Raw genomic sequence first — 15,716 nt, 5'->3', positions numbered from 1 at the left:
AGAGGATGCAGCGACGCACAGGGGCATGATGATGGACGGATGGTAGGCGGCGCTGAGACACAGGACAGGCATGATGGACGGATGGTAGGCGGCTGATACAGGGGGACACAACATACCTATTGGACACTTTACAGGTATGATGAGCTTTTTATTAAAGTCTATATTTCAGTGTTACTAGGGGTCAGAAAAAGAAGAGCCACCTTCACAGAATGCAGCCTTAGTGCTGCTGAAGGTGGCTCTTTAACTGAAAAACACCCTGGGGGGGTGACAGGTTCCCTGTAAAGGAAATCTGTCACCAGGTTTTTGCTATGTAATCTGAAGACGGAATTATGTAGGGGGTTAATCACTGGATTCAGTGTTGTATCACTTAGTAGGATGTGTACTTTTGCTTACTTACAAAGAAGGTTTAATCACCAGAAGATTATGGGCATGCTAGACTGACCACGCCTCCTCCTATGATAAGCAGCTCACTCTCTATACACATACAGAGCCTGGTGTGGGTGGGGTTAGCTTTTTCAGCTCTGCTACATACTACAGCTTAAAACTCTGATTGTATCACAACTGCCGCAACAAGTAAAGTAAGTGATACATCATTGGAATCAGGGTCTCTTTTCCTACATCATGCTGCTCTCATGCTTCCTCTCCCTGTCAGAGGTTTAATAAGTAGCAGGCTAACATTAATGACTTAACTCCCCTCAGATCTGTGTTATCTAACACCTACCACAGCATCTGGTATTTAAATATTTTAAATTACTTTTAGGCCAGGGTCACACTACCGTATATAACATGGTCGAGTGCTGTGCGATAAAACATCACATAGCACTCTGCCCAGTGTTATACTATGGGGCAGCTCAGGTCTGTGATTATTTTCTCATGCCGATTCGGCAGCATGATGTGATTGGCAGCAAGGCTCAGCTCACTCGGGTCACATGGACCTGTGACATCACGGCAGCAGTAAGCAAAAATCGGCAATGGGACAAGAGTGGCGGGAGTTACTAAGGAGAGTTGTTGTTTTGCAAAAAAATAAACACTCCCCACAGCTCATATTGGCATATACTGTAGACATATTAAAAGGGAATCCCTATTCAGAACCCTACTCTATCAGTCTGAATGGAGAAGCTGTCTTATAAAAGTAACTCGCACCTCAAGCAATCTTGAGTCAGCTCTTTAAGTTAATGTGTGGGGAGCCAGAAAGATAGGCAAGTGTCAGAATTAGTGATGAGCGAGTGTACTCGTTGCTCGGGTTTTCCTGAGCATGCTCAGGTGATCTCCGAGTATTTTAGCGTGCTCGGAGATTTAGTGTTTGTCAACGCAGATGCATGATTTGTGGCTGCTGGACAATCTGAATACATGTGGCGGTTGCCTGTTTTTTAGGAATTCCACACATGTATTCAGGCTGTCTGGCAGCTGCAAATCTTGCAGCTGCTTCGACAAACACTAAATCTCCAAGCACGCCAAAATACTTGGCGACCACCCGAGCATGCTCGGGAAAACCCGAGCAACAAGTATACTCACTCATCACTAGTCAGGATCTGAGTGACTCTGACTAAAGTCTAGGACCTAAATTGTGAAGACTTATATGCCTCTGTCAAAGCATCTTTCAAACAGCAGGTCTTATGTTATTCCCAGTATGCAGTGACCATTACCTAACAAAAGTGGTCAATGGAAGGCCAACAGTAAAAAAAGTGACTATATTGTTATGGTGCCCGACGCTTATTGCCCACCTTATTCTCCCAAAGCAAGCATAGCCCAACTTGCTGAAAAGTACCCATACAGACTCCTGTCCAATGCCAAATTCATCTACAATGGCAAGTGAGCATTATATCTGGAAGATGGACTGGAAGATGATGGCCTGACATATCTTTATATAACATCATCTGTTCAATCAGAATTACCAATACCATGGTGTTTGGCAGGAAACAAAGTCTTAGGGCCCCGTCACACATAGCAATCTGTGATTTTGTGATGCAACAGCGATCTCACCAGTGAGATCGCTGTGTGTGACAGTGATCAGCGACCGGCCCCCCTGCCGGTATCGCTGATTGCTCTTGGAAAGCCCTGGACATTTCTTTGATCGCTGGTCTCCCGCTGGCCCTTACGCATCGCTGCGTGTGACAGGTGGGAGACCAGCGATCAGCTGGTAACTAAGGTAAACGCAGGGTTTCTATGCACTGTGCAGTGCTTAGAAACCCTCTGTGTACCTTAGTTACCAGCGCGCTGATGCAGGGAGCTGGTAACTAAGGTACACATCGGGTTTCTAAGTGACGCACGTCCCTTAGAAACCCGATGTGTACCTTAGTTACCAGCTCCCTGCATCAGCGCGCTGGTATCTAAAGTACACAGCGATACCGGGCGCTCTGCGTCGCTGGTGCTGATCGCTGGTGAAGCTGTCTGTTTGACAGCTCACCAGCGATCACATAGCGACACACAAGCGATCCTGACACGTTGATATCGTTGTTGGGATCGCTGGTGAGTCGCTATGTGTGACGATACCCTTAGTGGTGCTCTGGCCAGTGATCTGATAGAAAACTTTGAGTCCTAGTATTTACACACTGAAAAAAGTTCAGGAAGGGTTGGAGAATTATGACTAAAGAAGCTGTAATGACTTTCAAATCTCAATACAATTGAACATCTTTGAGATGTTCAGAAAAAAAGACTATTCGATGTATAGGTATGCCACCTTGCAACTTAAAGAACTTAAATGATCTGCTTGTAGCCTTTGCTGACAGACACCATAGAGCACCTTTAATTTTCATGACTGATCAGAGCCTTTTTGGTAACTAAAGGGTGGACTACACTTTATTAGGCAGGTGGTTTTAATGTTGTGATTGACCAGCGTATAATTAGTTATAGCTATCATTCGCAATAAAGATTTAAAGATTATTGGGACATGCAGAACACATAACAATATCATGTATATAAATCATTAAAAGTAGTTATACTCTTTTCATCTCGTCTTATTCACAATCAGTATATCAATGGCAAAATACAAACAGTATGGATTACTTATCAATTAGAGATGAAAGTCCATTCCTAATTGTCTTGGAAACCACTTCTGTCAAACTGATTTCTGTTTCATTTAGATTTTGCTAGTACCCTGTCCATGGTACAAGACTCTGGCATATTGTACAGGAAAAAGATAAATTGAATGTGATTTGTGTTGGCACCATGGAGCTATTTGCTCATTGACCCCCTGGCATCCCTGCTGATTTGAAGGAACATTTTATTTTATTTCAGAGCAAACTTCAGAGAGATTCACCAGCGCATACACTTCTGTTCAAACACATGCCCATACCTGCCAAACTGACTTCTTTGCACTGCGTGATAAAACTTTGTTGTATTTTTTTCTTTTTTTTTTGCTTTTCTAGCTATAATAACTTCACTTTAATTAACGAGGACGAGACCATCATTGACTAAATGTTGCAAAACAGTCAAATGATATAGTGGGAAAAGTTGTGAAATCATTATGGAAACATCACATTGAAAATATAGATTACAGGGCAGTAATTTTGAAAACTTTTTTCCCCTTTTTTTACTGTGTCACCTGCATCTATAAAATATGACTTTATATTCTTTCTTGTCTGCACCTTATGTCTGTATCAACACAGCATGCTTGGCAAAAACTGAACCAAACATTAAACTTTCAGGACAATTTTCAAAAAGAGGTTCATTGTCAGGACTACAAAACTATACATTACAATCCAAGAAAAAGGGAGGAAGTATAAATAACACTGTAGAAAGACATGCAGTTAGCTAAAAACAGCGTTTATTGAATCAGAATAAAAATACATACTCATTGTATGGATCACAGAAGTATACATAAATACGGTGTGCACAATGGAGCCACCAACAGGGGTATCACTACAGGGAAAATGTTACTGTCATATAATTTAATTCTGGTGCACTGAATGATGGTCTGGAACACAGTACTAACAATATATAATGTATAATTACATCAATGCACCCCTCTTTTATTAGGGGGTATAAATATTAAACAAGATCCCCAATAACATCATTAGTCATGTAAAAAAGGATGATAATATGAGTAGGAACTGCCAAAAAGCATATGCAAATAGTGCACCACCAGCTGAATCTTCCCAAACTAGCTAGTGCATGGCATACTTGGGGAAGACTGACAATGTATAGGAATAGTGTATATATATATATATCTAGATTACAAAAGTGCTTAAGTGCTAAAGTGCAAAATGCAATAAGAAAAATATATATTATATAGCTAGTAGCAATATGTAAGAGACAAATCGCAAAGTCAGAAATCCCCTACCATGGGGAGAACATATCGCTATGTGGGAGAGTGCAAAAGTACAGCTGAAACAGTTAAATATGCATGGCAGCTCAATGTGAATACCTGACCTGTAGGTGGCAGCCGTTCCCCGACGCGCGTTTCGCATAAGCTTCTTCAATAGGGGGTACCCCTATTGAAGAAGCTTACGCGAAACGTGCGTAGGGGAATGGCTGCCACCTACAGGTCAGGTTTTCACATTGAGCTGCCATGCATATTTAACTGTTTCAGCTGTACTTTTGCACTCTCCCACATAGCGATATGTTCTCCCCACGGTAGGGGATTTCTGACTTTGCGATTTGTCTCTTACATATTGCTACTAGCTATATAATATATATTTTTCTTATTACATTTTGCACTTTAGCACTTAAGCACTTTTGTAATCTAGATATATATATATACACTATTCCTATACATTGTCAGTCTTCCCCAAGTATGCCATGCACTAGCTAGTTTGGGAAGATTCAGCTGGTGGTGCACTATTTGCATATGCTTTTTGGCAGTTCCTACTCATATTATCATCCTTTTTTACATGACTAATGATGTTATTGGGGATCTTGTTTAATATTTATACCCCCTAATAAAAGAGGGGTGCATTGATGTAATTATACATTATATATTGTTAGTACTGTGTTCCAGACCATCATTCAGTGCACCAGAATTAAATTATATGACAGTAACATTTTCCCTGTAGTGATACCCCTGTTGGTGGCTCCATTGTGCACACCGTATTTATGTATACTTCTGTGATCCATACAATGAGTATGTATTTTTATTCTGATTCAATAAACGCTGTTTTTAGCTAACTGCATGTCTTTCTACAGTGTTATTTATACTTCCTCCCTTTTTCTTGGATTGTAGTACAGATTATAGGAAGCTTTACATAGGCCTTGTTATTGTGAAAAACTATACATTAGTCTACCCAGTAACCATCAATGATGCCATATGCTGCTTCCATAATGATACCATGCTACATAAAATTTATTTACATTAAGAAATAATCTTTTAAAAGTTGCTCTCTCTATCATGATTGCAAGGAGAAATTAGCCGTATGCCGTTTTACTACTTTTCTTGCTCCATGAATTTTCATTGTTTCATAGTTTTAAGGTTGATAAAAAACTCAAGTCCATCGAGTTTAACTTACAATATAACAGGTTATTCCAGAGGAAAGTAAAAACTCATATTAGGATAAAAATCCCTTCCTGAATCCACATTGGACAATTAGACAAGCTCACTGGATCAGAGTCCCATCGCAGAATCTAACCTATAACCTGCATAATTATATCTTTCAAAAAAGGCCTCAGGTTCTCCTTGTACTTTTGTAGTGAATCAACCATTACTCGGTGAAGAGACTAGAGTTCCATAATCTCACTGCTCTTACGGTAAAGAATCTGCCTCTGTGATTATTATTATTAAACCTTCTTATCTTTGGATGTCACCCTTGTTATCATTGTTGGCTTAGGTGTAAAAATATTATTAGGAAGACCTCTGTACTGCCCATTCATATAGTTGTACATTGTAATAAGATCACCCCTAAGCCTTCAGTTTTCCAAAGTGTACAACACCAAGTAGAGGTGGGAGTAAAATTTTTAATAACCGGTTCCATGTTTGTGTTAGAAAACCATGCCCATTTAAAAACCACACCCATTTTGTGTAGCCACGACCATTTTCCTTGATCGCAAAATACAAATAAGGGTAACTAAAAGTAACGGCTCTTAACCTTCTTACGCCACCTTCATTTACAGTCTCATTGCCTCCTGTCCAGCACACATTGTTCCTGTCACTATCAGTCACTTCTTAGTATGGTGGATAGTTCTAATTGGAAAGGATGACCTCCTATCTATCTGTCACTGTCTGCTGCATATAATCTCTGGCCTCATTAGCAAATTTGTGCAAAATAACATTGCACCATGACCAGACTGCTTATTACCTCCACAGAGTGACCAAATAATACCACATACAGGGGATAAGTACCATCACACCATGACTAGACTAGGTATAACCTCCACCTATTGACCGAATAATACCAAGTATTAGGGACAAAGACAACAGCACAAAGGAAGAACCATATATAACACAAAACAGTGACTACAATTTCAATGGTTTATTCATTAAGTCACTTAGTTATCACTTTTGTCTTGTGACATAGTACTCCATCATGCTGAAAAAAGCAATGGTCATTACCAAATTGCTACTGGATGATTGGAAGAAGCTGCGCTTGGAGGATGTATAGATACCATTTTTTATTCACGGCAGTGTTCTTAGGCGAAATTATTAGTATACTTACTGCCTTGGATGACAAGTAACTCAATGCAAAAAAACAGTTTCAGGATATTTTACTGTTTACTGTTTTACTGTTTGCATGACACGGCGCTCATAGTAATGCTCAACTTTTTGTTCTCCAGACAATCTTCCAAATGTCCCAAGTAGTCTGAAGAGGGCTTCATCAGAGAAAATAACTTTACCACAGTCCTCTGCAGTCTAGTCCATGTACGTCCTGCAATGTTTTTTCTAGATAAAGACCCATTAAAACTGCTTGGGACATCTGGAAAAGTGATTACTCAGAGAGCAAAAGGTAAGTGCTTGAGTGCTACCACTTGATAACCCCTCCTTAGCTCTTGCGTTGTACCTCTTGTGGTCTTGCCAGTCTTTATGAACTGTTAAGCAGTGATGATGCGCCAACCATCCAAAATGCACTCTTGATTTCTGCCTCCAAACACTGTCTTTGGTATTTACAGTAACATGGATGTCTATAACCCCTTTTTCCTATACACTGAATACATATGCTGTTTTAAAAGGGATCTTAGACTTCTGAAGCAAGAGCACACAAATTTCCATCCTCCTGACTTTCTAGCTCCTCAATAGGTAGGCGCTACTACTTCAATGACAGGTTAGGGCAGCAACATTGTTGTGCTGCTGGCCTGAATTATGAGTGGTTCTGATGTCTGCTCTGTGGAGCAGCATCAGAAATTTAGTGGAGTCGGGGGGGAGGTGGTCGGGTATACGAGCTAACCACATGCTCCAGAAATCCTGGACAGCCTCAGTGCAATGCTTACAAGCTCAGAGGGAAAGAGCTTGTAAGCACTGTATATTTAGCCACCACTCCTAGAAAGCATTTGTAGGTGGTTCTCTTGGCATTGATCTGTATAGAATAAAACACCAAATGAGTGCTATCTGGAGAATGGTGGAAATGTGAGTAAACATTATTTTGACTGCTTATCTTTTAATTAAACAAAACTATCTAAGAAATAAACCTCTAAAGATCCAATACTTAGGGGACCTAAAAAAATCAATGTTTTACTTAACACCCCTGGATTTTTGCTTGGCCTTTTGAAGAATTTCTGATTTGGCATCTATTACAGTGGGGAAAAAGTATTTAGTCAGCCACCAATTGTGCAAGTTCTCCCACGTAAAAAGATGAGAGAGGCCTCTAACTGACATCATAGGTAGACCACAACTATGAATGTCAAATGAGAAAACAAATCCAGAAAATCACCTTGTCTGATTTGGCATGATTTATTTTGCAAATTATGGTGGAAAATAAGTATTTGGTCATTAACAAAATTTCATCTCAATATTTTGTTATATATCCTTTGTTGGCAATGATAGAGGTCACAGGTTTTCTGTAAGTCTTCACAAGGTTGGCACACGCTGTTTGTGGTATTTTGGCCCATTCCTCCATGCAGATCTCCTCTAGAACAGTGATGTTTTGGGCCTGTTGCTGGGCAACACGGACTTTGAAATCCCTCCAAAGGTTTTCAATGGGGCTGAGATCTGGAGAATGGCTAGGCCACTCCAGGACCTTCATATGCTTCTTACAAAGCCACTACTTCGTTGCCCTGGCAGTGTGCTTGGGATCATCATGCTGAAAGACCCACCCACATTTCATTTTCAATGCCCTTGCTGATGGAAGGAGGTTTGCGCTCAAAATCTCCCGATACATGGCCCCACTCATTCTTTCATGTGCATGGATCAGTCGTCCTGCTCCCTTTGCAGAGAAATAGCCCCAAAACATGATGTTGCCACCCCCATGCTTCAAAGTAGTTATGGTGTTCTTTGGATGCAATTCAGCACTCTGTCTCCTCCAAACACAATGAGTTTTGTTTCTACCAAACAGTTCTACTTTGGTTTCATCAGACCATAAGACATTCTCCCAATACTCTTCTGGATAATTCAAATGCTCTTTAGCAAACTTCCGATGGGCCGTACATGTACTGGCTTAAGCAGGGGGACACGTCTGGCACTGCAGTGTCTGAGTTCCTGGCGGCGTAGTGCGTTACTGATAGCTTTTGTTACGGTGATCCCAGCTCTATGCAGGTAATTCACTAGGTCCCCCCCGTGTGGTTCTGGGATTTTTTCTCACCGTTCTTGTGATCATTTTGACCCCATAGGGTGAGATTTTGCGTGGAAACCACAGATCTAGGGAGATTATCAGTGGTGTTGTATGTCTTCCATTTTCTTATTATTGCTCCCACAGTTGATTTCATCACACCAAGCTGCTTGCCTATTGCAGATTCAGTGTTCCCAGCCTGGTGCATGGCTAAAATTTGTTTCTGGTGTCCTTTGACAGCTCTTTGGTCTTCACCATAGTGGAGTTTGGAGTGTGATTGTTTGAGGTTGTGGACAGGTGTCTTTTACACTGATAACAAGTTCAAACAGGTGCCATTACTACAGGTAATGTGTGGAGGACCGAGGAGCCTCCTAAAGAAGAAGTTACAGGTCTGTGAGAGCCAGAAATCTTGCATGTTTTTACATGACCAAATACTTATTTTCCACTATAATTTGCAAAATAAATCTTGCCAAATCAGACAAGGTGATTTTCCGGATTTGTTTTCTCATTTTGACTCTCATAGTTGTGGTCTACCTATGATGTCAATTACAGGCCTCTCTCATCTTTTTTAAGTGGGAGAACTTGCACAATTGGTGGCTGACAAAATCCTTTTTTTCCCCACTGTATGTACCATATGGTATACATAAGATCATTGGCATTGGATGAGTTTCTGTTGTGTAACTCAAATTTAAGAACCCTTTCATATATTGTTGAGTTCCATGATTCTAAACATTGTCAGGATGTCACTTGGTAGAATCTAATAGTTTTGTCTCTACAAGAAGTTTGCAGAAGGTTATCCTCGTAATGTCACTTCAAATCCTTTCAAACTTGGATCTAAAGAACTTGTGCAGCAATGTTCCTACTTGCTATTTCTTCCATATAACCCTAAGCTTTTACGAGCATACTTAACAGCTTTGCACAAGTATATGCGACGTGCACACATAAACCAACAGATTTAAACTAGATAAAGATAAGACGCATTGAATATTTATGTTATTTGCTGAATTTGTTTGAAAATGTGAAATAAACAGTTTTAGATGGCAGATGGATGCACTCTTTTATTGCTACTTTACTTGGGGCATTTAAGCTGGAAAATAATCTGTTGTATAACAGGCTAAATGAATAAAATGTTGCTCATTAAACTCTCTCTCTTCCTCTCAGTGGCCAGCATCCAAAAGCTGCCGGCATCATCAGTGCTAACAGACATCACCTTCCCCATGAGAGGCAGGAAAGGCATGGTAGACTGGGCCAGGAACTCAGAGGACAAGGTGGTCATACCAAAAAACATCTTTACTCCAATGCCATCAGGTACAAACATGTATTGCATGTAAATGATACTAGCGAGTCAGTAAAAATACTGAGCTGAAATATTGTTCTATCTTTATGATGTCTTAGTAGGGGTTGAATAATAATATTTTCAGCTCCAGATTTGGAACTAGGGATGTCACTAGAATGTTAGTAATCTATCTATGTTTTAGACAGATTCATGAAATTTGGTTTTGGGGTCCACATTATGCGAATGATCAGTAAAATCTGTTTCTTTCTCCCCCTGGATTAATGTTGCACTCTCAATTTATGGGTAAAATCTGTATTCAGTGAAGACATATTTTCCGATTATTGAGATATGAGATAACAGTTGGTACTTTTAACATTCCTTGGAGGGGGAAAAGGAGGGAACTTGTTGCAGGCACATACATTCTGCTGCCAGACCTCTTGAATCAATAGTTATAAATTTCCGAGCACTAAATGTCATCTGTCATCTTAGTAACGGGAAAATCTCTACTCACACAAAACACAGACTTTACCTCACACCTGTTCAAAGCAGTTAAAACTGGTTTGAATCACTGACTGGTAACCAACTTATGATTTAACTTAAAAAAATGCTTTGTCCCAATTAATTTCCACAGCACTGTAGAAAGTAGCATCCTTCTAAAATGTTCATAGTACCATTAAGCTCTGAGTCTTTTAAACTGTCATGTAAACTACAGAAATTACATCTTTGACTTACTGCTTATAAAATGTTACCCTTCAATCACATCTCGCCCAGTAGACTATTTATGTGGTTCTCTGATTTTTTGCATTTTGATAAAACACGGTAAACTGTATTTCATTGTCCCTTTGGGATTATAACTTACAACTAAACATATTTCAATGAATCTAAAAGTATAAAGCAACTGAGCTAAATGTCTGTATGCCCTGACATCATAATTCTAAATTCATCCTCCTGGATTTATTAACCTGTTAATTACAATACCTATTGCTACTATATTTTGCTGAATAAGGGCATATGGACAAAGGACATATGGACAACTTCCCATGTAGAGATTGACATTATGACCCAGGCGGGTTTATTCTTTAGTACTTTAATGTTTTACACAGGTTTACACTGCCAATGGTAAAAGGAATGAGGCCAATGCGAGCAGGTGCCCTTTTGCCGCAGGCAGTGGTTGTTCCTATAACCCTAAAGCAGCTAAATAATTTAACGAGGAGTAGAAAGCAAATGTAAAAGTTACAGCTCCTAGCAAGATGAACTTTTCTAGTTCTACACTTTAGCTTTAGTTTACTGCCACTAATTCCTGAAGAAAGCAACATCTAAGTAGAATCCTCTAGTAAACAAATAAAATAAAATACAAAACTATAGTGAAAAATAGTATTGCATATGACATGTCAGTTGTGGATTTTCCCTGTAATTCTTCATGGTGTCATTCCTCTGCTATTCACCCTAGAAGTGTATGGAGAAATAACTACTATGGGTTAGGGTACGGAAACAACTGCTATGGGTTGAGATTTGGAAACAACTGCTATAGGTTGGGGTGCAGAAACAAGTGCAATGGGTTGGGGTGCAGAAACAACTGCAATGGGTTGGAGTACGGATACAACTGCTATGGGTTGGGGTGTGGAAACATCTGCTATGGGTTGGGGTGCGGAAACAACTGCTATGGGTTAGGGTGCGAACACAACTGCTATGGGATGGGATGTGGAAACAACTGCTATGGGTTGGGGTGCGGAAACAACTGCTATGGGTTGGGGTGCGAACACAACTGCTATGGGTTGGGATGTGGAAGCAACTGCTATGGGTTAGGGTGCGGAAACATCTGCTATGGGTTGGGGTGCGGACACAACTGATATGCTTTGTGGTGCAGAAACAACTGCTATGGGTTTGGGTGTGGAGGTTATCTCAAAACACTCCAACAATGTCTAATCAGTGTTGAGTGTCTGCGACAAGTACAATGGTAAAAATTAGTCGATCTGTTCATAAATTACTAGGAGGAATACTGTAACTGAGGAACAGGACAATATAAAGTTCTAAGAGAATATGTTCCAGAATTGTTATTTTGTGATGATAAACATGGTCTAACTTAGTCATGGAAAAAGAGATGAAGGTCTAAGATAAAAATGATTGTATACAGCTGCACAGTTCGGAGAATATTATCTTAGACTGGAATCATTATATCATGTTTATTCTCTTTTAGCTGAATGCACATTTCTGCGCTCCACTGTCTGTGTGCAGATCACAATGCCTGGACCAAACACAGTTTTCCTGACCTAAACACACAGTCATAATGCCCATGATTCAGTAAGTTTGTGTCAGGAGACCTGCGACGATTGGTCTGGGTATTATGATCCAAACACTGACCATGAAGCAAGGATGTGCTTGTTCAGCCTTGGGCCTCTGTCACATTTTTGATTCATGTACAGTTGTGGCCAAAAGTATTGCCACCCCTGCAATTCTGTCAGATAATACTCAGTTTCTTCCTGAAAATGATTGCAAACACAAATTCTTTGTTATTATTATCTTCATTTAATCTGTCTTAAATGAAAAAACACAAAAAGAATTGTCCTAAAGCCAAATTGGATATAATTCCGCACCAAACATAACAAAGAGGGTGGACAAAAGTATTGGCACTGTTCAAAAATTCATGTGAGGCTTCTCTAATTTTTGTAATTAACAGCACCTGTAACTTACCTGTGGCACCTAACAGGTGTTGGCAATAACTAAATCACACTTGCAGCCAGTTGACATGGATTAACGTTGACTCAACCTCTGTCCTGTGTCCTTGTGTGTACCACATTGAGCATAGAGAAAAGAAAGAAGACCAAAGAACTGTCTGAGGACTTGAGAAACCAAATTGTGAGGAAGCATGAGCAATCTCAAGGCTACAAGTCCATCTCCAAAGACCTGAATGCTGCTGTGTCTACCGTGCGCAGTGTCATCAAGAAGTGATGTGAATGGAAAAGAAAAATTGACAAGAGATTTCAACGCAAGATTGTGCGGATGTTGGATAAAGAACCTCGACTAACACCCAAGCAAGTTCAAGCTGCCCTGCAGTCCGAGGGTACAACAGTGTCAACCCGTACTATCCGTCGGCATCTGAATGAAAAGGGACTGTATGGTAGGAGACCCAGGAAGACCCCACTTCTTACCCCGAGACATAAAAAAGCCAGGCTGGAGTTTGCCAAAACTTACCTGAAAAAGCCTAAAACGTTTTGGAAGAATGTTCTCTGGTCAGATGAGACAAAAGTAGAGCTTTTTGGGCAAAGGCATCAACATAGAGTTTACTGGAGAAAAAAAGAGGCATTCAAAGAAAAAAAACACGGTCCCTACAGTCAAACATGGCAGAGGTTCCCTGATGTTTTGGGGTTGCTTTGCTGCCTCTGGCGCTGGACTGCTTGACCGTGTGCATGGCATTATGAAGTCTGAAGACTACCAACAAATTTTGCAGCATAATGTAGGGCCCAGTGTGAGAAAGCTGGGTCTCCCTCAGAGGTCATGGGTCTTCCAGCAGGACAATGACCCAAAACACACTTCAAAAAGCACTAGAAAATGGTTTGAGAGAAAGCACTGGATACTTCTAAGGTGGCCAGCAATGAGTCCAGACCTGAATCCCATAGAACACCTGTGGAGAGATCTAAAAATGGCAGTTTGGAGAAGGCACCCTTCAAATATCAGGGACCTGGAGCAGTTTGCCAAAGAAGAATGGTCTAAAATTCCAGCAGAGCATTGTAAGAAACTCATTGATGGTTACCGGAAGCGGTTGGTCGCAGTTATTTTGGCTAAAGGTTGTGCAACCAAGTATTAGGCTGAGGGTACCAATACTTTTGTCTGGCCCATTTTTGGAGTTTTGTGTGAAATGATCAATGTTTTGCTTTTTGCTTCATTCTCTTTTGTGTTTTTTCATTTAAGACAAATTAAATGAAGATAATAATACCAAAGAATTTGTGTTTGCAATCATTTTCAGGAAGAAACTGAGTATTATCTGACAGAATTGCAGGGGTGTCAATACTTTTGGCCACAACTGTACATGTGCTACACATTGTTTTCTCAGGTGGAACAGCTATCTGGCATACTTTCTGATTGTCCACAAAAAAACAAAGACATGTCTGATTTTAACCTGGTTCCCAAAACTGCACATTCAGGTCTTGAGGTTCTTGAAAAACTGAGACAGCACATGGATGCCATCCATGTTGTTGCATCATAGTGCTGTCTGTCTTTTTATTGTTTAATGGGTTGGTGAAGCTTGAAAAGTGTGTTTGTTTTTTTATATGTGGGACTAAATGGATGGCACACTAAGATAAAGTTACCATGATCAGTTCGCTGTGCAAAAAAATGCAGCATCTTATAGTTCCAGCAAAGTGGCTGGGATTTATAGAAATTTAATGACTCTGTGCTTTTTCTTACATAGCATAAACTGGCCTGCGGTGAGTGTTTCATGTCCGCAACATGTCAGTTTCTATTGCTGGTACACCGAGTTTTACATGCAGATTTTCCCCATAGAACTGCATGAGATGCAGAAAATCTGCAGGTAAAAAAAACTCATGTAATCCACACATGACTGTATCACTGAAGTTTTGTCAAAGCTAAATACTACAATCTATCAAAAACAAACAGATTTATTTAACCCCTTTCCTACATTGGACGTAATATTCCGTCCATGTGTCCTGGGCCCTAAGTCCCATGGACGGAATATTACGTCTAGCGCGATCAGCGGCGCCCACTTGGTGAGCGCCGCTGATCGCGGCCAAGTGTCAGCTGATTATCACAGCTGACATCTGACACGTTAACCCCTTGCACACCGCGATCAAACATGATCGCAGTGTACAGGGGGTTAAAGGGAAGCATCGGCAGGGAGGGGGCTCCCTCCGTGCTTCCCTGAGCCCCCCACAGCAGCGCAATGTGCAGCGCTGCTGCGGGGGGCTCTTTCCCTGCAGGTCCCCGGATCCAATATGGCGACGGGGACCTTCAGGGGCCTGCAGGGAGTCGGCTTCCTCAGTGCCTGCAAAGCGCAGGCAAGGAGGAAGCCTGTGCAGTGCCTGTGACAGATCGCTGATCTGTCACAGTGATCTGTGATGTGACAGATCAGTGATCTGTCACATGACAGTTATGTCCCCCTGGGACAATGTGATAAAGTTAAAAAAAAAGTGTAAAAATAATTTTTAAAAAATCGCTAAATAAATTAAAAAAAAAATATTCCCAAATAAATTCATTTTTTGGAAATAAAAAAAAAAACAATAAAAGTACACATATTTGGTATCGCCACATCCGTAACGACCCGCCCTATAAAACTGTCCCATTAGTTAACCCCTTTAGTGAACCCCTTAAAAAATAAAAAACGAAACAAAAAATAATGATTTATTATCATATTGCTGAACAAAAAGTGCAATAACGCACGATCAAAAAGACGGATATAAATAACCATGGTACCACTGAAAACGTCATCTTGTCCCGCAAAAAACGAACTGCCACACAGCATCATCAGCGAAAAAATAAAAAAGTTATAGCTCGCAAAATAAAGCAATGCAAAAATAATTATTTTTTATGTAAAATTGTTTTCATTGCATAAAAGCGCCAAAACATAAAAAAGACGTAAATGAGGTATCTCTGTAATCGTACTGACCCGAAGAATAAAACGTCTTTATCAATTTTACCGCACGCAGAATGGTCTAAACGCACCCCCAAAAGAAATTCATGAAACGCTGGTTTTTGTTCATTCTGCGTCCCAAAAATCGGAATAAAAAGCGATCAAAAGATGTCATGTGCCCGAAAATGGTACCAATAAATACGTCAACTCGTCCCGCAAAAATAAG

At 40.4% G+C, this 15,716-nt stretch overlaps 1 protein-coding gene across 6 annotated transcripts in view; it reads left to right on the top strand.

Moving 5' to 3' along the window:
• The window catches only part of ADGRB3 (adhesion G protein-coupled receptor B3), a 1,461,501-nt gene that overhangs the window by 866,543 nt on the left and 579,242 nt on the right, over positions 1–15,716 (top strand). For all 6 annotated transcript variants that reach the window (XM_073569395.1, XM_073569396.1, XM_073569393.1 and 3 more), the window contains one exon: positions 9,792–9,938. In XM_073569395.1, coding sequence (XP_073425496.1) covers positions 9,792–9,938 — 147 coding nt within the window. The remainder of the gene's footprint in view (positions 1–9,791; positions 9,939–15,716) is intronic.

Source organism: Dendrobates tinctorius, unplaced genomic scaffold (assembly GCF_039654945.1).
Source record: "Dendrobates tinctorius isolate UK_male_01 unplaced genomic scaffold, ASM3965494v1 ptg000024l, whole genome shotgun sequence".
Lineage (NCBI taxonomy): Eukaryota > Metazoa > Chordata > Amphibia > Anura > Dendrobatidae > Dendrobates > Dendrobates tinctorius.
This window is presented reverse-complemented; position numbering and strand designations above follow the sequence as displayed.